At 38.2% G+C, this 26,508-nt stretch overlaps 2 protein-coding genes across 2 annotated transcripts; one reads left to right on the forward strand and one right to left on the reverse strand.

Annotated features, from left to right (window-relative positions):
* The first annotated feature begins 3,352 nt into the window (after positions 1–3,352).
* lgmn (legumain) lies at positions 3,353–13,842 on the forward strand. The gene is made up of 14 exons (XM_062995675.1): positions 3,353–3,430; positions 4,406–4,566; positions 5,420–5,517; positions 6,127–6,208; positions 6,897–6,979; positions 7,356–7,431; positions 8,267–8,329; positions 9,066–9,132; positions 9,871–9,989; positions 10,218–10,307; positions 11,346–11,555; positions 11,638–11,808; positions 12,016–12,083; positions 12,742–13,842. Exons 2-14 carry the CDS (start codon positions 4,420–4,422, stop codon positions 12,776–12,778), a joined length of 1,311 nt encoding a protein of 436 aa, XP_062851745.1. The 5' UTR covers positions 3,353–3,430; positions 4,406–4,419; the 3' UTR covers positions 12,779–13,842.
* On the reverse strand, positions 13,356–26,457 carry LOC134314719 (syncoilin-like). Its single transcript, XM_062995411.1, has 5 exons — positions 25,966–26,457; positions 24,723–24,916; positions 23,396–23,603; positions 14,282–14,406; positions 13,356–14,060 (listed from the first exon to the last, which is right to left on the reverse strand). Exons 1-5 carry the CDS (start codon positions 26,455–26,457, stop codon positions 14,006–14,008), a joined length of 1,074 nt encoding a protein of 357 aa, XP_062851481.1. The 3' UTR covers positions 13,356–14,005.
* Positions 26,458–26,508: the final 51 nt, after the last annotated feature.

Raw genomic sequence — 26,508 nt, forward strand, 5'->3', positions numbered from 1 at the left:
GTGCACTAGATTGTGTATCAGATCACGGATTTAAAACGCGATCGGGAATAAAGTCTGTGTCGCCTGCGTGCGCGTTTGTGTGCATGAAGCTTGTCGTTACTGGCAACGCATCAGCGGAGTAATACAGTTGTGGTGTGAAAAGACCGTGCTGTTATCACGAATATCAGCACAGTTAGAACGCTTCTCAACCAATCAGATTGTAAGGTCGGAACTAACTGTTGTATACATTTTACTTAATTACTGTGAACATTTAGTACACTAGTTTTTAAATCTATTTACACCAAGTACCAGTTGGTTCCTCTTTTTTAAATTTCAAATTGTTTCGTGTTGTACCACCATGTAGCCAATTTTAAACACTAGCATTAGCAGCTGCAGCTAGCATTAGCTGCATAGCCTATGTAATTTGTATGTACAGTATATACCAGTGGCGATTCCTCTAAGACTGCAAGGGAAGCTCAGCTTCCCCTAAAATGTCAAAAATTAAATGGTCAAATATGTACAGTTGTGTTAACATTTCATTGACTACAAATGCGTTAGAACACGTTCATCTCGAAGACGAGTTCGGTCAGAATCAGCTACTTATCACAAATCGACTGACTCGATTTTGTTAACTCCCGTAGCGTGAATGCATTTGCCCGTAGAAGCTGAGCGTCTATTCACTTCAATGGGACTGCATGGAAAAGTTTTTTTTTCATTGCTTTGAAACTCGCCGGTCATTGGATAAATGCCACGATTTTGTCCCGCCCCCGGACGCTGAGCATCTCTGGGGGTGAATGGAGCTGTGGGCGGGTCTGGACGCTGAGCTTCTGCAAGATGATTGGAGGATCAGTCAAAAGGCTGAATCACGTTTTGATTTACAGCTATTTTGAGATATACACGTCACTTCATCACTGGGAGCTTCAGTCCCATCGCGGATTTTGCGAGTGAAGTCGAAAGACAAACTGCAACCCATTTCAGGCCATTTTCTTGAAAAGGAACGGAGGGCAGAATTTATATATAAATAAATTGACAAATTTTATGATGTAAGCCGACAATGAGCTTCCCCTCTTTGAAAGACCAGCAGCTGCCACTGTATATACCACTAGCGAGCCATGACTTTAATGACCTCAGTCTGCTGACTCCTTACTCCTTGTCTGAAATAAACAGCCTAGTTTACTGTGCTCTTGACTAAAGTACTGCAAAAGTTAAGAAACAAAAATTAAGACGACTAGAAATGCAATAAGCAAACAGCAGGGAGAGTTATCACCTGAACAAATTAACTGATTTCCAAAGCAAAATGCAAATCCTTCTTACAAATAACTGCATCATCACACAAGCTCTGTGTGCACTTCAGAGGATTATGGGGAAAAAACAGGCTGGGGTTCATATCACCCACATATCACAGTCTTATCACACAAAACCAACTAAAATTTCATAATAAGCTTTTACATCACAACAGTCCACACAAAGCTGAGAAACCATTAGTGACAGACACGTTATCGTCCAAAAATAACTTGTCATAAAGTCAGCATTAACTAGGCCCACCAATTTAAAAGACCAATTGTATTGTCATTTGAAATTGGTCTCTTATTAAATTACTATTGCTTGACCCCAGCTGTAAATTAATAGCTGGACCACCAACATTCTTTCCAGCAACAGCAGAGGTAGCAAAATTCTGACAGGGAGACTAAGAGGCTTTTTTAAAATGAACTCTTCACGTTTCAACACACTTTGAATTTGCAGATATGAAGGATTTATTTGCTTAGATTTGTACTTCTTTGATGATTGTGAAATGTTGATTGTGAAATTATGAGTAGATAAAATAAATTAGAACTGCTCTCAATTCCCTTCTGGTATATACACTACAGATAATTAATGTAACAGTTTTTACATTAAATATTTTTTTATGAAGTGGATGCATATTTACCAAAGGTAAGCTATAGCCCTTGTACCTTTAGTTGAAAACCACTGATTTAGTGTGATTAGAAAAAAAAGTACAGGTGCTGTTTAAGCATTTATATTGCTGATGACAAAGCAGAACTGAACATTCATTGCATTGCATAATCTTACAGTTCCATTTTACTGTGGTAATGCAATGTGATGTTTCATGTGATTTTCATCATGTGTTAGTTTAAAAGGTTTATAATTTACCAGAATTATGAATCACGTAATGAGTGACAGCCGAGTCCCAAATGCTAATGCTAACATAATTGTATATTTTAATTTTTTCTTTAATTAAAATAAAAATGTCATTTGGGTTGGTGTTTGATCTTGATCTTGATCTTGCATCATGACGAAAGTCACATGAAAGAAGAAATAAAGTTTATGTTACTTGTTCGCGGTCCTAGACTGACATTCATCAATAGTAATTATAAAAGAAATGATTGTAATTTGTATCATCATTTTAATCAACTGTTTGGACTGTGAGTGATCAACGATAAATCCTCTTATTGGGACATGAACACTCTTTATAAAAATAGGTTGGCAAACTCTTGTATGCTAAATATTTTATATATACTGTGTATGTCAATATTTTGTTTTATATAATAGTATAACAACAGTATAATATACAAACCACTTTTTACTGGTCAGGGTCATGATCGTCTCCACATAAAAAAGGCGCAAGACAAAAATACTCCCTGGACAGGTCACCAATCTACAGTATTACAGATCAGGCACTCAATCACCCAATCACATCTAGATGAAATTTAGGTCAGTCCACCTTATCCATGTTTTTTGGGAAGTCCAGGGTAGTCAGAGCACCCAGAGAAAAGATGAACTCCTGACAAACAGTGACCTTAAAATGGTACTGTTGCACCATCTAGTCTACCAGCTAAGCCAACGTGCCATCCAAGTTTTGTTTGTGTGTGTGTGTGTGTGTGTGTGTGTGTGTGTGTGTGTTAAGATTATGCTGAGATTTGCATGAAAAAGATTTATTTTGTCATTGTAGCCGAGGTTTGATGTTTGCCTCTGGTCACTGTCCATGAGAAGTTTGGCATATTCTTTCCATATCTTTGTCAGTTTCCTCCAGAAACTCCAGTTTCCCTTTTATTTTAAAATGAGTGTTTTGAATTGAATGTTTTAAATTGGGTGGCACCATGCCCAACACAAGCTTTACCAGAATAAAATGTATATATTTAATATAAATAAATAATGATGATTATCATTATTAATAAAACAAAATGTAGAATTTAATTTATTTATTTAAGCCGTTTCTTTTATGTGTATAAAGTTTATGATTTCCCGTATGCGCAGTTTAACTATTGACCCTAATGTACAATAAAAGAATAAAAGCACATGATTCAGCAGTCATGTGAGGTGTTTTGTCCCGGCCACACAAGGAGGAATTGAAGCTCTGATTGGACTTCTTGGCTGTCAATCAGTGTTGTATTATAAAGGCTGGTTTGCGTGGTTGTTTTTACAGTAGTAGCGCAGATCGGGTTGGCCTGAGGTAACGAAAACAACGTTCATTATATCTAGGTTTCCATTTAAATACATTGTATTTAATAACTGTGAATAATCCAAGCATTCTTTTATTGTGTTTGAGTAAATGTTAGTACGAATTCTAAAACATTACAGTCGAAAAAATGCTGCGGTGAACTTGTTCTAACCTCATTATTATTAATTATGTATGAAATGTTGGTATGTAATGTGATGATTATTTGTAAGGTTATTTTTTAATTGATTTGGAGCTTCCTTGATAACATATAACAGATAATATGTAATATATTCATATATATCTTGATATGATGAATCAGTACATTATAGTGTGTGTGTGTGTGTGTGTGTGTGTGTGTGTGTGTGTGTGTGTGAGAGAGATAGTAAGACTATTAGATGTTTGAGTCTGAAATAGGGGAGGAAGGGATTGGTGGATGGATGGATTGGTTAATTGATTGTTTATAAGTGGTGCTGTGCCAAATTAAACCCTAATCAGAATGAAATTGCTACCAAAATATTACCAAATATTGGTAAATACCAAGTATTGATTACATTTTATACTGGGTTGTTTTGTATACAGTTTGCATGTTCTCCCCTGTGTCTGTGTGGGTTTCTCTGGAAGCTTTGGTATCCTCCTACAGGCCAAAGTCATTTAGTCAGGTTAATTGGAGCTACTAAAATTACCCAAAAGTCTGTGTGTATACATATGTGTTTGCTCTGTGATGGACTAGGGACATGCCCAGGGTGTTTCCTGCCTCTTACCCAGTGAATTGAACCCACTGTGACCCAGATTAAAGCAGTGGTAAAACAGACAATAATTGAATAAAATGTGTATGTTTTTGTGTCAGGTCTTTGAAGAGCAGATAGTTTATTGCTGATTTTTTTGATAAAAGAAGGTTGTAGTATTGATTTTAGTCCAAGGTCCTATTCTAAAGCTTTGTGTCACACTGTTTTATTTTTTATTTTTATTTTTTTATAAATATCTTAGGGTTAGTAGTGGTGATGATGAAGATGTGGGGAATTGTGGCAGTGCTGGTGGTGTCGTTCAGTTGGAATGCTATCGGGTTTCCATCACAGCAGACTGAGGAGGGGAAGAACTGGGTCGTTATTGTAGCTGGATCCAACGGCTGGTACAACTACAGACACCAGGTACAAAAAATGATTACGTTATTTACTGGTTTGTTTAGTCTGTGTTCCTGCCAGTGTAATAAAAGAAACAGTTAGCCAACACCTATATCACGTATCAGTAAACGTTTCTTTTCTCTAGTTCAGGTAGACAACAGTCCAAGCATGGAAGTCTGCTAAAACCTTGTTAGAACTAAGGTATAGGTATTTTTTGATGGATAGTATAGAACAGGGTTTGGTCGGAAGCCAAAAAAATGGGTCACAGAAAAAAGAAGAAATAAACTAATTTTAAAAGCATAAACACTAAAACGAAATACACTTGTACACGAATGCCACCTTGTGGAGGCTTTATGTTACATCTTGTAAACTACTGTGGGACCAGATTGCCACCATTTTTATCAATTAAGTATATATATTTTTTGTGTTTCATATTGACGCATTGTTTGTGTTGCCTGGATCGTTGTAAAAATGAGTTGCTTAAAAAAAGTTTTTAAAACGCTGGTATAGAAGATTAGTAAGTAAATAGGTGGGTCTTCAATCGTCTTTTGAAGATCGTGAGAGACCCAACCAAAAAATGTTCAGTGACTACTTGTCCATCAAGTAACAAAAGATCCAACACAATATTCCAGTAAATCCAGCATTTTATAGTAAGAATATGATGATGATTTTAATGCTGAAGCCTTGCTTTGCTGCATCACGATTTGGACTACTGGCAGCTATTACAGGAATTTCACTCTGTTAGAAAGTTCTAGAGCAGAACATGATTTAATCTCTCCAAGCTGAAGAGTAACTGGATTTAGTAGCACCCATTGCTGGTTGTAAGTTAGGTTAAAAAGTAAAGTAGCTTTTTTTATATGATAATATTCCTTGTGTGTAGGCCGATGCATGCCACGCGTATCAGATCATCCATAAGAACGGAATCCCAGATGAGCAGATTGTGGTGATGATGTACGATGATCTAGCCGACAGTAAGAAGTAGGTTATTTTTCACTTTTTTGTCACTCCTGGTTGTTGTAATAGTTTCTCTTAGTACAGAAACCAGAAGTGAGAAAATAGATTCAACACATTCAAATGAGCTGGTTGTGATTTATGGCAATGTCTTTTTTTTTCTTTTTTCTTTTCTCTGCTTTTACATAAGAAGTTCTGTATTCTCTCTGTATTTTCATTCGACATTAATAGTAGTTTGTGAATTTGATATTTTCTCTGCAGTATTAAGTAAACACTTTTCAGCCGACTTGCACATTTAGTGTGAAACTGCTGCTGAGATTGGAGAAGTCACTGATTTGTGAAAGGACTGATGAAAGAAACAAAGCTTGTCTTTGTTTGCAGTGCAGTTTGTACACTTATCTTTTTTTTTTTTTGGCTGCTTTCACAAACTCAGCAGTTGTGTAAATAATTCATTGTGTTGGAATGACTCTTAGTCATGCTGGTAATGTTTAATCAGAAAAGGAACTGAAAGAGTTTTTATTTGTGTAATCACTGATTGAGTAAGTCACAGATAAATGATAAAGTTTCTTCAAATCTGATGCAGTTTTAGTTTGATGGTCAATACTGCATTTACTGAAAAGTGAGTTTGTGTTTCAGTAACCCGACTCCTGGAGTGATCATCAACAGGCCTAATGGATCTGATGTTTATAAAGGAGTTCCAAAGGACTACACTGGTGATGTGAGTTTCACAGCTAAGATCCGAATATCAATCAGTATAACAATACTGTAAAATCCTTCTGGGATGATCGAAATCTTGCTATTCACTTATGTCGAGTTAGGTTGGGGTTATTTATATTCCTGTAACCATTGATTTTGGCAGACAGTTTAGTGACGCTCTTGCTATTCATAATCAGTTGACTTTTGACCTTTTAGGTTTCTGATTTTGTGTTCAGCAGTGTAATATAGTACAGTAACATGATACTCAGGCCTGTGTACAACAGATTTTAGTGTGCTAAATTCCACACAGCACACTAGGTTACATTCGCTTTGACAACTGGTGTGGAAAAAAAAAATCTGAAAATTTATATTTAAAATTTATGGCATTTAGCAAAAGCTTTCACCCAAAGCGACTTACAATTGTGACCACATACAACTCAAAGAATTGAGTGTTCAGGACCTTGCTCAGGTACCCAACAGTGGAAACTGTCGGGCTTGAACTGGCAACCTTCTGAGTACTAATCCAGTTACCGCTGATCCATCAATGCCCAGCTTTGCCACTTTTTGAGCAACACCTCATTAACCCCCTCTGCTCTAGGAATGTTAACACCATATCTTCTGTACACTGGTATATGAAGCAAAGGCTTTATGTTTACACATTTCATTCTAAAGAACAGTTTAATGAAGTGTGTGTGTGTGTGTGTGTGTAGGATGTGACGCCGCAGAATTTCCTGGCAGTGCTGAAGGGTGATAAGGCTGCAGTAAAGGGGGGGTCTGGAAAAGTGCTGGAGAGGCAAGTATACAAAGGGATATAACACACTAAACACTTCCAGTAATGAACTGAAAATTGCACCATTCAGATGATGGACTGCTGAACTGCTTGGCAGTATCTCTGCCACTGGTTGGCTGTTGAGGGATTTAATTTGATGCTTTACTGCTTTGACCAGACAAAAACCTCGTAATTAAAACATCTTGTCATTAAAGATATTCTGTAGTAAAAGTCAGATCCCAAAATTCACATAAATTAACTGCATTTACAAGATGACTGGTATTCAAATGCATCACAGCCTTGCACAGACATGACCAGGAGGAGGCCTACATGGTAAGAAGATTGTTTAGGAATGTGTTTAACTGGTTTCTTGTTATTTTTCTCTTTTTGTTGTTGGCAGTGGCCCGAATGATCATGTGTTTGTGTATTTTACTGATCATGGTGCTCCTGGAATCTTGGCCTTCCCCAATGATGATGTAAGCACTTTTTACATGCACTGTGTTACAGTAAATTCATCACAAGCTTTGGTTTCAATACTGCATAGAAATTCCCACCACATTTATCTGAAAGAACGAGGAACAGCTGCTTTTGTTTATATCGAACACTAATTTGACTTGGTGGTGTAGAGTCCCACCTTTTTTTCACTTCTCTTTATTCAAACCGTCATCATTCTTTTAAAATAATTAATATAAATAAATTGAAGAGCTTTAGTAATTCTGTTGGCATGTTCTAGGAGTTCCTGTAGAGTTCTGAATAAATACAGGCAAAACATTTAAATTACCCATCTAATATGCTGTCAAAACAGCTCTGATTTGTCGAGACATTGGAAGTCCTGTAGTATCTTGTTCCAGGTTGTTACCAGCAGCTGGATTGCCCTACAGTGCATCCTGGTACATCTCTTCCACAATACATGATGCACACACCTTTCCCATTCACATGATCTCAGAGAACAGGATTAATCAAATCAGTTGACCTTCAGCCATTGCTTTAATGTCCAGATTCAATGTCTGCATGCTTAATAAAGCTGCTTTGACAGTGAACAGGAGGGGTTCGATGCCCCTGTGTGCTGTGACACATTTACTTTACAAACTGAATTAAAATCATGTGCAGTGTTATCCACAGTTGATCTATTCTTGGTTCATACCAAACACCAGCCACAGTGTTCGTGTCCTTTATCATGGCTGGTTTAATGATTGTGTAAAATCTGTATCAGCAGAAGATTGGTGTGATTTTGTAAATGATAAACTTTTCTGAGGAACCTGCAGATAATGTGCTTTTTAACCTGCAGATAATTTTTTCTTTTTTCCTCAGCTACTTGTGAACGACCTGATGGAAGCCATCACATACATGCATCAAAACAACAAGTACAAGAAGGTACATGTCTGATCCCGCTTTTAGTTTTCCACGTCTTTATAAGCCTTACTGTCATTATGTACAATAAACCTCACGGCCGGGTGTAATCTCCGCTGGAAAATATCCATAGTGAATTTACACTAAAACAAGAGACCATTCACATCTCCCTTTCCAGTTTCCTCAAATCTGCTAACTTTTTCACAGACCGTGTCTAGAGAGGTGCAGAATAGTGTAGTTTGGGTTTTTACCGTTATATTAATGTGACCTTATGTTAATCTAATCCAGACATGACAAACATGTACAGTAATGCAAAGTTTGTTGTAACAATATTAACATGCTCCATAAAGTTTGTCCAGAAGGAACTTTAGTGGCCTACACAGTGATCTTTACAAATCATCTCGGGGATGAGTTGGAGTGTCCATTACAAGCCAGACCTTCCCATTTAACATCAGTGCCTGACCCTTATTCTAAAATTAGGAATTCTCATTTGAATGAATCAGCACAGGTTTTTTACAAACACTATAAAAGGTTTTGTAAAAAGCTTTCTAAGAAGAGAAGCTGTAACTCATAATATCCTTAATAATCGGAATAGGACATTCAACCGGCTCATAGTCAGGTGTCCACATACTTTTGGCCTATATACTTTATATTGGTCCTGATTTGTTTTGTACCTTTTTAGTATTAGGTCAGTTAAAAAAGATGTGTTTGAAATGTAATGGTTTTTGACTCTGTTTCTCTCTTGTAACCACACACACAGATGGTGTTTTACATCGAGGCTTGTGAGTCCGGCTCCATGATGAAACCACTGCCTGGTAATATTGATGGTAAGTTTCTCAAAATTATTGTACTATAGAGCTTCATCGCACCAAAAACCCTGAAACTACAATCAACGTCTCAAAAGGATTAGCTACTTTTTATAGAGAACACTGTCCATCATACAGTGACTAAAACTGCTCAAGATCCATTTTATTCAGTATAAAGCATTCTCAGCATTCCCTGATCCAAGCTTCTCAAACTCCTGATTCATGCTGATGTTCTGAATTTCCTGCAGCTATTCACCAAAACACTTGAGACTCGTCTGATCCTCATGTGATGATTTTAAAAGTCATTAATTGCTCAGGGCTGAAGTTAGACTTCAGCCTGGTGTTTCTACATTAATCACATATTAATCACTGATGTTACTGATTACTAAAAGTTTTGTAAAAATATTGGAAACAGGAACCAGTACACCAACATAGTGTAGCCAGTAGGAATTTGGCTCTGGCAATTTCTTAAGGTCTTTTTCGAATCGCTCATTAAAAAAACAAAAAAACAATTTGTTTGTGGTGGATTGTTAAAGCTTCATCAGTATTAATCCATTCAGATTAAAATATTGTGACAACAGACCATATTGGTTTTTCTCTTGCTCAAGGGTCCAGATTTAGTGCTTTGTTTACAAAGAATTGCAGATTTCTAAGCCAGTTTTGAGAATGTTTTAATAAATATATAGTGAAGTGTGAATAAAAGAGGTTCGACTGATATTCCATGTTAAGCTGAAGTGTACATTCCTGTGTAATTCACAGTGTTTGCTACAACAGCAGCAAATACTCACGAGTCGTCATATGCCTGTTACTACGACGAGGATAGAGATACATATCTGGGAGACTGGTACAGCGTTAACTGGATGGAAGATTCCGATGTGGTGAGGAACATTCAGGTTGAATTAAAATGTTGAATGTTGGCCAGGGCTTCTCATCCAACATTAGTGGCTGACCTCGCAAATCCTTTTTTTGCCTTTATGGGTACTAAAAATACCCACAGACACACTTCTAAAGTTTTTAATAGAGAAATGGGGGTATTGGGTGTTGAACAAGCTGATGGTCAGAAGTTTACAATCTTTTTTTGATTTTTATTTGTGTATTTACTACAGGAGGATCTGAATAAAGAGACGCTGGCTAAACAGTTTAAGATCGTTAAGAGCCACACCAACACCAGTCATGTCATGCAGTATGGAAACAAGGTATCTCCGATAAAAAGCTTAGTTTTTCTCTCTGCAGATGAAATTGAGTAAAAATCCTGATTATTTCAAGTTCATATTCAATCATCTTCAAAAATAGAAGCCACTGAAGAGTTCCCCCTTTGACAAGTGTCCATTCTACCACCGCTTATTGTCACCTGCCAATGTTGGCTTCCCAAATTGTGCAAGCTCCTGGACCAAGCTCGAAGATTGTATATCGCAGCGGTAAGATATGCTGCCCAGCCTTCCCTCCCTTAAACACTCCCAGTTCTGTTTGTATGGATGTCTGGCCGGGCCGATAACTCTGCTGAGATTCCAACTTGCCAGTTCCTCTGTGTAGTGGTGTACTAGTGCATTAGACTGCAACTCCACCCCAAATCACTACTATTCATTGTAATCACACCCATAGAATGTCAAAACATAATTTTTTTTTTTAATGTTTTTGGCAAATTTACAGATGTCTCGTCAACCCGGTGATCCATTTCAGCGGTGCTTTGAACAGCTCCGTGGCAAATTGGGTCAAAGTTAAATCAGACTGCAGTTTGAGCACAGTGGCAGGTGGTAAATGAGCACCTCACTCAGTAGGAAACAATAACACAGCAACACAGTGTTTTGGTCATCTCAGTGTAGTCTTAGTCAGTATCAGTGGTGCCACCAGCCTGGCCAGGCACTCAACAGACACTATTGGCCGCATGTGAGGAAGGGAAGGACGGCTGAGAAATCACCTTTATGCCACTGTTTAGGAAAGAGTAGCTTGGTCCTCCAACTGTGCTGAGAGGTGCAGTGTGCTAGCCTTTGGTCCTCCTTACCCATTGTAGATGTCAGCAGAGGGCACAGTTTGGACATCGCAAATATAAAGTTACCTTGATCTTTACTGTCCTAAGAGTATTCTGTTTAAAACTGTTCAGCAAAATGAATAATCCCTTAACTCTTTAATAACTGTTATTAGCTCTTTTTTATGGCTTTCAACAGGGTTGCCATAGTTCATCCTGGCAAATCCCAACATGAGAGATACTTCATGATCTGTGTTGTGTTTGTTAGACTCTGTCCCAAATGAAGGTGATAGAGTTCCAGGGGAACTCTCTGGGTGGAGCCAGGTCTGCTGACCCTGTGACATTGCCCCCAGTAGCTGAGCGTGACCTCACCCCCAGCCCTGATGTGTACCTGAGCATCCTGAAGAGGAAGTTGATGAAGAGCAATGACATCGGTGCCGCTCGTGGTTATCTGATGGAGATCAACGTCTACATGAAGGTTCCGATCATCCAAAAATATGTGTAATTCTTATAATAATGCCATGTAGGGTAAAAACTCAGCTGTGTGTGCATGTGTGTAGGTTCGTGAGCTGATGGCTGACACTATGAGTAAGGTGGTGCAGCAGTTGGTGAGCTCTCATCCGGAGGTTCAGAAGGTTCTGAAGGAACACAATGAGCTCTCACAGTATGAGTGCTACAGAGCTGCACTTACACACTTTAAGTCCACCTGCTTCAACTGGCACAAACAGGAGGTACACACACACACACACACACACACGCACACAAAAGCCTTTCCACAAGGATGGAGGCTGTTCCAGTTGCAACTTTTCAAAAATGCCCATGCACATGGTTTTGATATAGGATGCCCAACAAGCTCATAGCTAGTGTACAATAACTTCTTATAGACTAAATGGCCAAAAACATGTGGACACCTGACTGTGTGTGTGTGTGTGTTACAGTACGAGTATGCACTGAGGCATCTGTATGTGTTGGTGAACCTGTGTGAGAGAGGACATCAGGCTGAGAGGTATTAACATTCATCTACCATCCCTTAATTCTTATTACTGTATTAACACAAATCAGTTTGTCCCATTACAACATCTCACTTATTCTAAACCTTACATTTAAAGATACAGTAACACTATGCCTTAATCTACACATATCTGAAATGTATCTTTCAAAAGGGTTAAAACAGACATTTCTAAAGCTATAGGACTCTACCAGACCACATTATCTCTTAAAGAGCCCAGATAGCTAGAACCCCAGACTTTATCATTGTTTAAATGTGATCCATGGTTGGCAAGTGAGGAGTGAACTTAGCTTGCTAACCAGTCCAACATTTTAAATTAAGAACATTGTAGCAGCAGTGAAACATGGTGGTGGTAGTGTGACGGTGTGGAGGTGCTTTACCATGTCAGGACTTGAGCAACTTGCCCTTTATGAGGGAATGATAAATTGTACGCTTTATTGGAAATTTCTGGATTAAACGACTAAGATGCTCCAAAACTTTGTTTGAGTTGAACCCAGTAGAGACCCAGCTGTGACCCGATGGTATTTAATTGTGTAAAATAGTTTAACAATGACGATTAGGAAAGGGGGCATTTAATTTTTCACAGACTGTACATATTGTTTAATTAAATTGTTGGATTATTTAGTTTTAATTGATTGTGTTTCTGGATTGTTAGGATCATTGAAGCCTTGGATCATGCCTGCAGCAAGTAAACACTGCGCTGATCCCACCTCATCCTGTTTCTTGCACAAATCAAATCTGAGAATGATTTTCTGTTTTTCTTTTACATGAACACTGCAATCATACACTGCTTTGATATTTTTTTTTTAAAAATGTATTGTTTGAGTTTGATGTTTTAAAGATATTTTTAAAGAGTTTTATTTTTGGTTTAGTAGTGTGTGTGTGTGTGTGTAACACACAGGCAGGCATTTTGACCTTTCTGAGTCTCCTAGTGGTTAAAACACTCCCTATGAATAAATACCTTTCAATTCCCTCCCTGCTGAATAATCCAATGTTATAGTGGACTTGTTCAAAATGGTTGAGTATAAAATAGTTCTGAATGCACAATCTGTTTATTATGAATCTAAACACATAGGAGCGTAACATTTATGATCCGATAAACAATTATCATCATACCCACCCTGCAATACTATTTCTGTTCAAATCAGCAGGTTTGTGTTTATAATTATGAATGCAGATCATGAATTTTAGTTGATCTTTTCATTTCTTTGCAGCAAATGAACTAAATGATTTTTGTGAACTGAATAAACACATTAAACCACATACCAGGAAACAAGACAAAAACTATATTTCAGTGTGGACCATCAACACTGCAAATGTGTACTGTGGTAACACACAGGAGGGTTAGCTTTGATGAGGGAGTGAAGGTGTAACAGTGATGGCATATTCATACCTAAAAATCCACCTTTGTGTTTGTGTTTTCAGCATCTTGGTCCTACTAAGAGTGTTTGATTCACAGTGTGCATCGTATTAAGACCCCTGTATTAAAAGTTTAGTATTAACATACGTATCATTCCACCCCTATAGCATGCTCATAACAGCTCATTGATGTACAGTAAATGAATGTACATGCTGCATGTCGGACCTTCGGCTACAACATGTGGGTTTATGGAAAGTTTGCTGGTGGTAAAAACATCGATTGTTAATATAAACAGGAAAATAATACAATATAAAGCAAAAATTTCTAATGTGTGAACTGTCAGTTGAACTGTGAGACTTGGTGATTAGTGAAATAAATCTCTTATACACACCAAAATGTGATCAGTTTCTTCTTCCTCCATAATTTTGAGTCTCTTTACAGAATCATTAAGCGTGGAACAAAAAATAGCAATGGCAATTTTCATTTTACATACTGGTCCAAACTTTTTCTGATTTGGAGTTGTATGATTCACTTCAGTTTTCTGTTCTGAAGCCGAGACTCAGGTGCTTCCTTCATTGGTTGTGTTTGACTCATCAGAGAGTCCCAAACATCTTCTGTCAAAGCACACAAAACATGCATGTGATGGTCAATGTTTTTCACCATTTACCTTCTCTGAATGTTCTAAATAGTTTGTGATGTAATCCTGGAGCTTTATAATAATCTTACAGAACTCAGAATTAAATGTTTATGGTTTTGGAATGGGATGCCCAACAATCTTATAATCTGGAGTCCACATACATTTGGCCATATAAAGTATGTAGGGTGCAGTATGTACCTGTACAGAAGACTCTTTGCAGTGAGGAGGCTGATGAGTTCTGCAGCGTTGGTGTTGGAGTTGATTTGGGTCTTAATCTGGATCTGTAAATTTCTCGTGGTTTCTTCTAGTGATGATAGAGTTTCCTGAATAAAAGAAGCAAGAGGAACTGAGGAAGAGGAATATTTACCATGATGGGAATCCTGATCTGAATCCAGATGTGTGTATATATATATATATACTATATATATATATATATATATATATATATATATATATATATATATATATACAGTGTATCACAAAAGTGAGTACACCCCTCACATTTCTGCAAATATTTTATTATATCTTTTCATGGGACAACACTATAGAAATAAAACTTGGATATAACTTAGAGTAGTCAGTGTACAACTTGTATAGCAGTGTAGATTTACTGTCTTCTGAAAATAACTCAACACACAGCCATTAATGTCTAAATGGCTGGCAACATAAGTGAGTACACCCCACAGTGAACATGTCCAAATTGTGCCCAAAGTGTCAATATTTTGTGTGACCACCATTATTATGCAGCACTGCCTTAACCCTCCTGGGCATGGAATTCACCAGAGCTGCACAGGTTGCTACTGGAATCCTCTTCCACTCCTCCATGATGACATCACGGAGCTGGTGGATGTTAGACACCTTGAACTCCTCCACCTTCCACTTGAGGATGCGCCACAGGTGCTCAATTGGGTTTAGTCCATCACCTTTACCTTCAGCTTCCTCAGCAAGGCAGTTGTCATCTTGGAGGTTGTGTTTGGGGTCGTTATCCTGTTGGAAAACTGCCATGAGGCCCAGTTTTCGAAGAGAGGGGATCATGCTCTGTTTCAGAATGTCACAGTACATGTTGGAATTCATGTTTCCCTCAATGAACCGCAGCTCCCCAGTGCCAGCAGCACTCATGCAGCCCAAGACCATGATGCTACCACCACCATGCTTGACTGTAGGCAAGATACAGTTGTCTTGGTACTTCTCACCAGGGCGCCGCCACACATGCTGGACACCATCTGAGCCAAACAAGTTTATCTTGGTCTCGTCAGACCACAGGGCATTCCAGTAATCCATGTTCTTGGACTGCTTGTCTTCAGCAAACTGTTTGCGGGCTTTCTTGTGCGTCAGCTTCCTTCTGGGATGACGACCATGCAGACCGAGTTGATGCAGTGTGCGGCGTATGGTCTGAGCACTGACAGGCTGACCTCCCACGTCTTCAACCTCTGCAGCAATGCTGGCAGCACTCATGTGTCTATTTTTTAAAGCCAACCTCTGGATATGACGCCAAACACGTGGACTCAACTTCTTTGGTCGACCCTGGCGAAGCCTGTTCCGAGTGGAACCTGTCCTGGAAAACCGCTGTATGACCTTGGCCACCATGCTGTAGCTCAGTTTCAGGGTGTTAGCAATCTTCTTATAGCCCAGGTCATCTTTGTGGAGAGCAACAATTCTATTTCTCACATCCTCAGAGAGTTCTTTGCCATGAGGTGCCATGTTGAATATCCAGTGGCCAGTATGAGAGAATTGTACCCAAAACACCAAATTTAACAGCCCTGCTCCCCATTTACACCTGGGACCTTGACACATGACACCAGGGAGGGACAACGACACATTTGGCCACAATTTGGACATGTTCACTGTGGGGTGTACTCACTTATGTTGCCAGCTATTTAGACATTAATGGCTGTGTGTTGAGTTATTTTGAGAAGACAGTAAATCTACACTGCTATACAAGTTGTACACTGACTACTCTTAAGTTATATCCAAGTTTCATGTCTATAGTGTTGTCCCATGAAAAGATATAATGAAATATTTGCAGAAATGTGAGGGGTGTACTCACTTTTGTGATACACTGTATATATACAGTGTATCACAAAAGTGAGTACACCCCTCACATTTCTGCAGATATTTAAGTATATCTTTTCATGGGACAACACTGACAAAATGACACTTTGACACAATGAAAAGTAGTCTGTGTGCAGCTTATACAACAGTGTAAATTTATTCTTCCCTCAAAATAACTCGATATACAGCCATTAATGTCTAAACCACCGGCAACAAAAGTGAGTACACCCCTAAGAGACTACACCCCTAAATGTCCAAATTGAGCACTGCTTGTCATTTTCCCTCCAAAATGTCATGTGATTTGTTAGTGTTACTAGGTCTCAGGTGTGCATAGGGAGCAGGTGTGTTCAATTTAGTAGTACAGCTCTCACACTCTCTCATACTGGTCACTGAAAGTTCCAACATGGCACCTCATGGCAAAGAACTCTCTGAGGATCTTAAAAGACGAATTGTTGCGCTACATGAAGATGGCCAAGGCTACAAGAAGATTGCCAACACCCTGAAACTGAGCTGCAGCACAGTTGCCAAGATCATCCAGCGTTTTAAAAGAGCAGGGTCCACTCAGAACAGACCTTGCGTTGGTCGTCCAAAGAAGCTGAGTGCACGTGCTCAGCGTCACATCCAACTGCTGTCTTTGAAAGATAGGCGCAGGAGTGCTGTCAGCATTGCTGCAGAGATTGAAAAGGTGGGGGGTCAGCCCGTCAGTGCTCAGACCATACGCCGCACACTACATCAAATTGGTCTGCATGGCTGTCACCCCAGTAGGAAGACTCTTCTGAAGTCTCTACACAAGAAAGCCCGCAAACAGTTTGCTGAAGACATGTCAACAAAGGACATGGATTACTGGAACCATGTCCTATGGTCTGATGAGACCAAGATTAATTTGTTTGGTTCAGATGGTCTCAAGCATGTGTGGCGGCAATCAGGTGAGGAGTACAAAGATAAGTGTGTCATGCCTACAGTCAAGCATGGTGGTGGGAATGCCATGGTCTGGGGCTGCATGAGTGCAGCAGGTGTTGGGGAGTTACATTTCATTGAGGGACACATGAACTCCAATATGTACTGTGAAATACTGAAGCAGAGCATGATCCCCTCCCTCCGGAAACTGGGTCGCAGGGCAGTGTTCCAGCATGATAATGACCCCAAACACACCTCTAAGACGACCACTGCTTTATTGAAGAGGCTGAGGGTAAAGGTGATGGACTGGCCAAGCATGTCTCCAGACCTAAACCCAATAGAACATCTTTGGGGCATCCTCAAGCGGAAGGTGGAGGAGCACAAAGTCTCGAATATCCGCCAGCTCCGTGATGTCGTCATGGAGGAGTGGAAAAGCATTCCAGTGGCAACCTGTGAAGCTCTGGTAAACTCCATGCCCAGGAGAGTTAAGGCAGTTCTGGGAAATAATGGTGGCCACACAAAATATTGACACTTCAGGAACTTTCACTAAGGGGTGTACTCACTTTTGTTGCCGGTGGTTTAGACATTAATGGCTGTATATTGAGTTATTTTGAGGGAAGAATAAATTTACACTGTTATATAAGCTGCACACAGACTACTTTTCATTGTGTCAAAGTGTCATTTTGTCAGTGTTGTCCCATGAAAAGATATACTTAAATATCTGCAGAAATGTGAGGGGTGTACTCACTTTTGTGATACACTGTATATATATATATATACACACATATATATATATATATACATATATATATACATATATATATATATATATATATATATATATATATATATATATATATATATATATATATATATATATATATACACACTGGTGCTGGTAATAAAATTAGAATATCATGAAAAAGTTTATTTATTTCAGTATATCCATTCAAAAAGTGAAACTTGTATATTATATTCATTCATTACACACAGACTGATATATTTCAAATGTTTATTTCTTTTAATGTTGATGATTATAACTGACAACTAATGAAAAACCCAAATTCAGTATCTCAGAAAATTAGAATATTACTTAAGACCAATACAAAAAATGGATTTTTAGAAATGTTGTCCAACTGAAAAGTATGAACATGAAAAGTATGAGCATGTACAGCACTCAATCATGGCTGGATTACTGACCATGCTTTTGGGCCCTAGCCATGCTTTTGGGGGCCCTAGCCATGCTTTTGGGCCCTAGCCATGCTTTTGGGCCCCTTATGAAAATGGATGAGGCGTTGTGGCACTGCTCTGACTTCGACTTCTGGCTATTAGGGGTCCTAGGAAAGAGGGGGGCATATTTTTAGAGGGCCCTGGTTATGAGAGCCCCTACCAGGGGGCCCCAGAGAAGAGCAGGGCATACCATTAGAGGGCCCTTGATCATGAGGGCCCCTGCTATGGGGCCCTTGACCTCCATAGAAGTCGTTTACCATGGCTCCTTGACTTTCTAGGGACCTACAAATTGCCAGGCAAGCTACCATATTTCATAACAGACGTTTTGTTGCAAATATGCGAGTCAGGCCCTTACTTAATGTTTCTGAATTTGTATTGTTTCAAAATTATTATGTTCAATTTCTCTTAAGCGCAGAGACACAAATTAATTTAGCAATTTTGCAATGATTGAAATTTAAGACAAGCAATTTGTCTGATGAATGCTATCTTTGACACCGATTAAATTGAGTGAATTTGGCCAAGGGTGTGATTTCACTTATGTGAAAACAACAAGCCATTTGACTAGTTTCATGTTTCCCCTTTAATAAACAACAGTAAAGAGACCAGTGGTCATTCTAGCTCTAAACTCACTCGCTGCAGCATATCCTTCAGATCTGAACATGAGCCTGGCAGATGAATTGATACAATACAAATCATTCATAACAGAAAAAGAAAAATGTCCTAATAAAATGCTCAAAACCATGATAAATTTGAATTTACAGTCAACCTTTCCAAATGTCTACATAGCACTTTTTTGACTGTGCCTATCACGAATTGTGACTCTTTGCCCAGGGGCCCAGACTATCCTTAATCCGTCCTTGCACTCAATACTTAGTTGGGGCTCCTTTTGCCTGGATTACTGCAGCAATGCGGCGTGGCATGGAGTCCATCAGTCTGTGGCACTGCTCAGGTGTTATGAGAGCCCAGGTTGCTCTGATAGTGGCCTTCAGCTCTTCTGAATTGTTGGGTCTGGCGTATCACATCTTCCTCTTCACAATACCCCATAGATTTTCTATGGGGTTAAGGTCAGGCGAGTTTGCTGGCCAATTAAGAACAGGGATACCATGGTCCTTAAACCAGGTACTGGTAGCTTTGGCACTGTGTGCAGGTGCCAAGTCCTGTTGGAAAATGAAATCTGCATTTCCATAAAGTTGGTCAGCAGCAGGAAGCATGAAGTGCTCTAAAACTTCCTGGTAGACGGCTGCGTTGACCTTGGACCTCAGAAAACACAGTGGACCAACACCAGCAGATGACATGGCACTCCAAACCATCACTGACTGTGGAAACTTTACACTGGACCTCAAGCAACGTGGATTCTGTGCCTCTCCTCTCTTCCTCCAGACTCTGGGACCTTGATTTCCAAAGGTAATGCAAAATTTACTTTCATCAGAGAAAATAACTTTGGACCACTCAGCAGTCCTTTTTGTCTTTAGCCCAGGCGAGACGCTTCTGACGCTGTCTCTTGTTCAAGAGTGGCTTGACACAAGGAATGCGACAGCTGAAACCCATGTCTTGCATATGTCTGTGCGTGGTGGTTCTTGAAGCACTGACTCCAGCTGCAGTCCACTCTTTGTGAATCTCCCCCACATTTTTGAATGGGTTTTGTTTCACAATCCTCTCCAGGGTGCGGTTATCTTTATTGCTTGTACACTTTTTTCTACCACATCTTTTCCTTCCCTTCGCCTCTCTATTAACGTGCTTGGACACAGAGCTCTGTGAACAGCCAGCCTCTTTAGCAATGACCTTTTGTGTCTTGCCCTCCTTGTGCAAGGTGTCAATGGTCGTCTTTTGGACAACTGTCAAGTCAGCAGTCTTCCCCATGATTGTGTAGCCTACAGAACTAGACTGAGAGACCATTTAAAGGCCTTTGCAGGTGTTTTGAGTTAATTAGCTGATTAGAGTGTGGCACCAGGTGTCTTCAATATTGTACCTTGTCACAATATTCTAATTTTCTGAGATACTGAATTTGTGGTTTTCATTAGTTGTCAGTTATAATCATCAACATTAAAAGAAATAAACATTTGAAATATATCAGTCTGTGTGTAATGAATGAATATAATATACAAGTTTCACTTTTTGAATGGAATTACTGAAATAAATCAACTTTTTCATGATATTCTAATTTTATGACCAGCACCTATATATATATGGGTCATTCTATAATTTGGGGTACATTTCATATCACCAAAAAAGTACAAAAACAATGTTCTCTCTCAATAGAACAATCAGTGGTTCAAGTTAATATATTCCTTTAGTGTAACATATCCATTAGTTGCAAAGCTTAAACATTATTTTTTTATTTTAAAGGGACAGTAGATGTAGACTACTAGGTAACTTAGTTGACAATTTCCCTATTTTGACCCATAACTTCAGTGGTAGACCTTGCCTGGCTGACCACATGTCATTTCTTGAACAGAATAATGTCTAATTTGAACATACATTTGAATTAAAATTATTAAAAAAACTGTAACATGACAATGTATGTAACAAAGTTGACAGTCAATTAATATACTCATTGACAATGTTCTATTATAGATAAAATATTTTAAAAAATAAGAGGACATTCACCACAGTTTCTTTAATATACCCTCCACAGAGATAAATGATATCATGTAATGCTGGTCACATAGTTTTAGAACAAACCATGTTTGAGTTGCTGAGTGGAGTTCTGTTAGTAACATAGCTGACAGAACTTTTGCGGACATTAATAAATAAATATATTTAAATTATTTAAAAGAGAAACTCAATTTTAAAAAATAGTATTTTTCTTTAGTATTTAAACTTTTGAAATAAAGAAAAAAATAGATGTTGTTGCCCTTAATAATTTTATTCATTATTCTGAAACCAAGGCACCCTCAACTTAAAAAACGGACACAGCAAAAACTGTTCATTTAGGAAGATCATGACAAATTTCAAGCTAAATGAAGCATAGGATGCACATAATGTTTTTGTGATATTACAACATGTTTTCCATTAATAGGTAAAATATGACATTTTAAAGGAAATAGTAAGAATAAATATAATTATTATCATTGGACATGGAATGTACCCCAAATTATAGAATGACTCATATATATATATATATATATATATTAGGGCTGTCAAACGATTAAAATTTTTAATCGCGATTAATCTCAGAATTTCATATAGTTAATCGCGATTAATCGCATTAAAAAAAATATGTGTAAATGTTATAGAAAACAAGGATTTTTAAGTGAAATGTTACAATTAAAATGGTGAACACATTTTATGCTAAATGTACTGATGTTAAAAACTGCTGGGACAAGAGAAAACTGTAAGGGAGTTTTATTCACTCACATACTAGGCAGTAAATGTCAGATTGTAGGTTAGAATTTCTCCATCAGCAAACATTGTAGATCAGCGGTGCTTTAGGTGGGATAAGGCGTAGTTATTGTATCAGACTTGTCTGTGGTTGTATCGTGACGATGGTTTGATGGACGTTTCTACACGAAGTGAGTGTGTTTTGACCCTTTGGGGCTTCCATAGTTCATGAACTAACGTGCTCGACTCAGCTTTCCGGTATTCGGTACAGAAGAAGAAGTTAATTAAGTGTAATAAAGTGTTCTGCTCCCGACAACTTGTGAATATAGCGTGTATTTATTTCTTTATTATGCAAGTGCATCACTACCACGATCGGTTACATTATGTTAACAAACCGCAAATGAAAAACGGTGGCAAGTCCGACATTAAAACGTTTGTTCTACCAGTCAAGTGTCAACATGAACTAGAATCTGCGTTAATGGCACTAATTTTTTTAATCGCGTTAAATTGAGTTCGCGTTAATGCGTTATTATCGCGTTAACTTCGACAGCCCTAATATATATATATATATATATATATATATATATATATACAAAATATTATATTTATTACATACAATTTTCTATATAATAAGTAATTACAATTATAATTAGTGTGTTAGGAAGATGCCTACAAATACCAGCATGTAACAATTACACCTATTAGCAAAATGCATCAGTGCATAATACACACATCAGATCATACAACGACCAAAAACTTTCCGCTTGAACTTTCATTTTTTGTTGTTTGGCGGTGTTAACTAAAGGCATGGACCATGTGGGATGCAGACAGTGAGGGGTTGGTTGTAAGATGCGTCTTGTAAAGATGTAGATGTAGACATTTTAATATAAGCTTATTGAATATCATATTCCAAAACCCCTGTATACCAAAACCATCTGTGGGGTTAGACAAAAAGGCTTGGCTCATAATTGACTTCTTTCTCATTTCTAATAGATGTTGGTTGAAGTCAGGGCTTTGTGTAGCCCACTGCTGTTCCTTTTACACCAAATTTATCTATTATAAAATAGCCCAACTCAATATTTACTCTATGTTACGTTTCACTTACTTTATTTCGGAAAATGTGTTTGGTGGAGATTTCAGTCTTTGTTGATGCATGCTCAATAATCCAGGTACACAAATCCACAAAGTTGAATCAGTTCATCTGGACACAAGTTTGTTGTAGAGATACGTTTCGTCACTCAATCCGAATGACTTCAGTCTTGATGTCGTCACATATTACATGCAGTTACAACATTTGGCCACTATGTGGCTCTAGAAACTCACGTTGCCTGCAGAAGCTCGTTATGAGTTTCTGTTTGTGGTTTGTTTTTCTTTAAACCGGTGTTTAAATGAGGAAAGTTTTTCACTACATATAAATTTACTTTTATTATTAAATAATTTATGTTGCTATTTTTTTACAACAATACTACAAAAGCATTGAACAGAATCATAAGCGCGGCCCTGAAAAAACCGCTTGTGAAGTGAATAATCTTTTGTAGAGGTCTACACCTCGTCTCGGGTGTGTTTACACCTGCATTATCATGAGGCTGATTTCAGAAGATATGGAATTACCAAGTGGAAACTTGATCAGCTTGAACAATAAAGCAGTGGTTGCTTAGTGGTTAAAGTATTGGACTAGTACTGGTTCAGGCCCCACCACTACCACATTGCCACTGTTGAGGCCCTGAGCAAGGCCCTTAATGGCTGAAATTATATTCAGTTATAATTTTAAGTTGCACTTAATGCTGCTAAATTCTGCAAATGTTTCATTACCCTGTGCTGGGTGAGTTGATCTTTTCTCTCAAGCTCCATCAAATAGAGTTTGTTCTTTAGTTTGTCTCTGTTTAGCAGTAGATGGTATGTTTCCTCTCTTAGTGGGTTCAGATGGGTCTTCAGGTCCTCCTTCAGCTCTTGATTCTTTCTGAGAGCTTCGTCACTCATTTGTTTTCTTTTCAGTAGTGCCAGAAGCCTTGGTTCATACCTGCAACACATCAGAGATGTACTAAATATGAGGTTTCTGTAAAGGAAAAAAATAATAATAACCTTGTAACTGGTAATAGTACAGACTTTTTATGATCCAACTCTGGAACTGGTGCAGATTGAAGGTGATGCTGTATGTGCACCAATTCTGAATGGTTTGAGTCACCACATGTAAGCAAGATGCAGGCTACTACATTCATACAGTCTACTAAACTACATAAATTTAACACACCAACTAATACTTTAGCTAGACTACATTAAAGCTTCAGTTTTAACTAGCTCCATAAGGAGCCATAATCCTTATCCTTATAATCCATAATCCTTATAATCTTATCTGACAATCCTTTTTGACAATCCTAAATATTTTAATAATCCTAAATATTTTATATTGACTACAAAGTGCACTACCTATGATGTAGAAATGCCTACTTTTTAGTATTGTTAATCATTTTAGGCTATTTTTAGAAGTTAGCAAAAAAGTACATTCTAATAAATGATAACATTGTAATACAGGTTGCTCTATCCTTGGCATCTGTGTCAGGATTCTGACAGCAGCAGAAGCTTATGAAGCTGATGGGTGCTGTTCTGGAGGAGCATCAGACAAGGACTGCACTTCTAAATGCCCTATTAACCATTGCAGGTTAAATATACTGCCTCTAACCTATGTGCCAGGAAGGGACACCAGTTCTTCATAGATGTCTCTACCCTCTGTGTAGAACCTTTAATGTGGTACCCTGTATAGTACAAATATGTAGAGTAGAAAGTTATTTGTGATTTGTCCTGTCTTTAATGACAGCATGTCATCACACCACGAGTATTAGTACAATGTAGGCATTCTATTTAATGTATATGGTTTGGGATGCAACCTTGACTTTTTTTTGAATGTGTAATAAATATTTTGCATCCTGACAGCTGGATCTGAAACATGGGGTAATTAATTAAATTCTTTCTACCATCATGAATAGCAGGACAGTACGTTCTGAAGATGTTTGAAAGCATGAAGGCAGAAAGGGTTTAGTGAAAGATTATGGCTAAATAGACATTTTAATTGAGCTAACAAATAAAAAAAGAAGAAGATTCGTTTGGATTTCAGGTTAGCATTAACCATGTAGTCTCTCACCACTGTTGCAGGTTAAGCATAGAGGACTTGGCGTATCGTTCAAAGTCGGTGGAATAACGTCTACAGTGTGTAAGGTCGCTTCTGGTTCTTGGTCGAAGCTGATGCTTCTTTAGAGAATTTAACCTGCAGCAATGCTCATCATGTATACGCTGTAGCTCATCCACCAACTTCATCTTCTCTAACTGCAGTTCCTCCTAAACACATTAATACACACATAGCAATAAATAGCAGAAAACAGGGTGTTTGTCTCAGCAATTATTTACTTTTTTTGCAGTTTTTGCTCATTATTAAATAAAAAATAAAGAAGCAAAAGTTATGCAAAAATGTGGTCGCCCCTGATTTTTGTTGATGAAAATAAGTAACAAAGGAATAAACGTCTGCACATTTAAATAAAAATGACTTATATAAATGAATTTATTTATTAAATAAATCTTATTGGTTAAAATGAAACAAAATAGGGCTGCACAGTGATCTAACACAGCTAGTCCATCATTACAGACAGTTCAAGATCTCAAGACTGGGCCAACTTATGCGCATGTTAAGTTGGTGTGCATGTGTTACAGCTGTACAGTATAGCGAGATGAGAAATTTTACAATGAAGTAGAAAAGTTAAACATACTTGATTTGGAACACTGATGACTGAATGGTTTGAAGAAAAATCAACAGCTGTATGAATTTCTATGTTCTGCTAGATCTTTATCTATGAACAAAAGACTAGGTGCTGCATCCCAAACCACACAGTACATACTAAATATATTTACTCAGTAAGGTAAGGACATTATTGGTAATGCTGTTAAGATGCAGTCTTATGTCTAATTTGTGAAGCCAATCTGGACATTTTGGTGCAGATCTGTCTTCTGTAGTAAGCTTCTCCAAACGTAGTAAGCTTTCAATTTCTATTACTTTGCCACATGAACTCACTACGACTGGCCAGTATGGACTACAAACTAGCACAGTTCTTATCTGACATGTAAAGCCACTGACCACACCTTTTCCTGGCTGCAGATTCTTACAGAAAGCTTTAAAATGGAGGAACATACTGCACTCTCTGTATTCCTCTGTATTGTCAGCACCTCCAACAGACAGTAGGCATCACTGTGGTTGTGGTTGCATGGATGAAACTTCTAACCTGGTCTTCAACTGAGCTGAACGGTCGCACCGCTGGTCTATGGGCTATTGTCTCAGACTAATATAATCTTATCTTAACATTAGCATTTTGCAACACGTATGATGTATAAATTACCTGAGTTAATGCAAACTGTTTCACCTCATACTGCTGAGCTCCCAAAGCAATCTGGCTCTGTATGCAGTCTTTGGTGGCTGCAAACAGCTTCCTCTTGATGCTCTTTACTTCCTGCTGCAGTCTTTGTTTGTGCAGCTGCATGTCTGCAAGTTGGCCACACACCTGCGAGATTTGAAGTCGCAATGTTTGCACTTCCAGTTCCATTGGCTGTTTTAAGGTGGAAATTTCCTGAATGAGCTTTTCTCGTCTAATTAGCAGTTGACTCACTTCCTCCACACACTCCTCAAATGTGGACTCTACGTCTTCTTCAACAATCCACTGGATAGGACCATTCCAATCACTCAACAGAGAGTTTTCTTCAGAATTCTCAGTTCTGAATTGAACTTCATTCTGCAAATTTGAACAACCTAGTTTTGAGTCTGAAAACTGCTGTTGATCATCGTGCTGATTCTTTTCCTGATCTGTCGTCTGGTCTTCTTCAGTCTCTGACATTTTAATGATGCTTTTAATACTTTAAATATCTGGTATATTACAGTATAGCGT

The sequence above is a fragment of the Trichomycterus rosablanca genome, chromosome 5 (assembly GCF_030014385.1).
Source record: "Trichomycterus rosablanca isolate fTriRos1 chromosome 5, fTriRos1.hap1, whole genome shotgun sequence".
Taxonomy (NCBI): domain Eukaryota; kingdom Metazoa; phylum Chordata; class Actinopteri; order Siluriformes; family Trichomycteridae; genus Trichomycterus; species Trichomycterus rosablanca.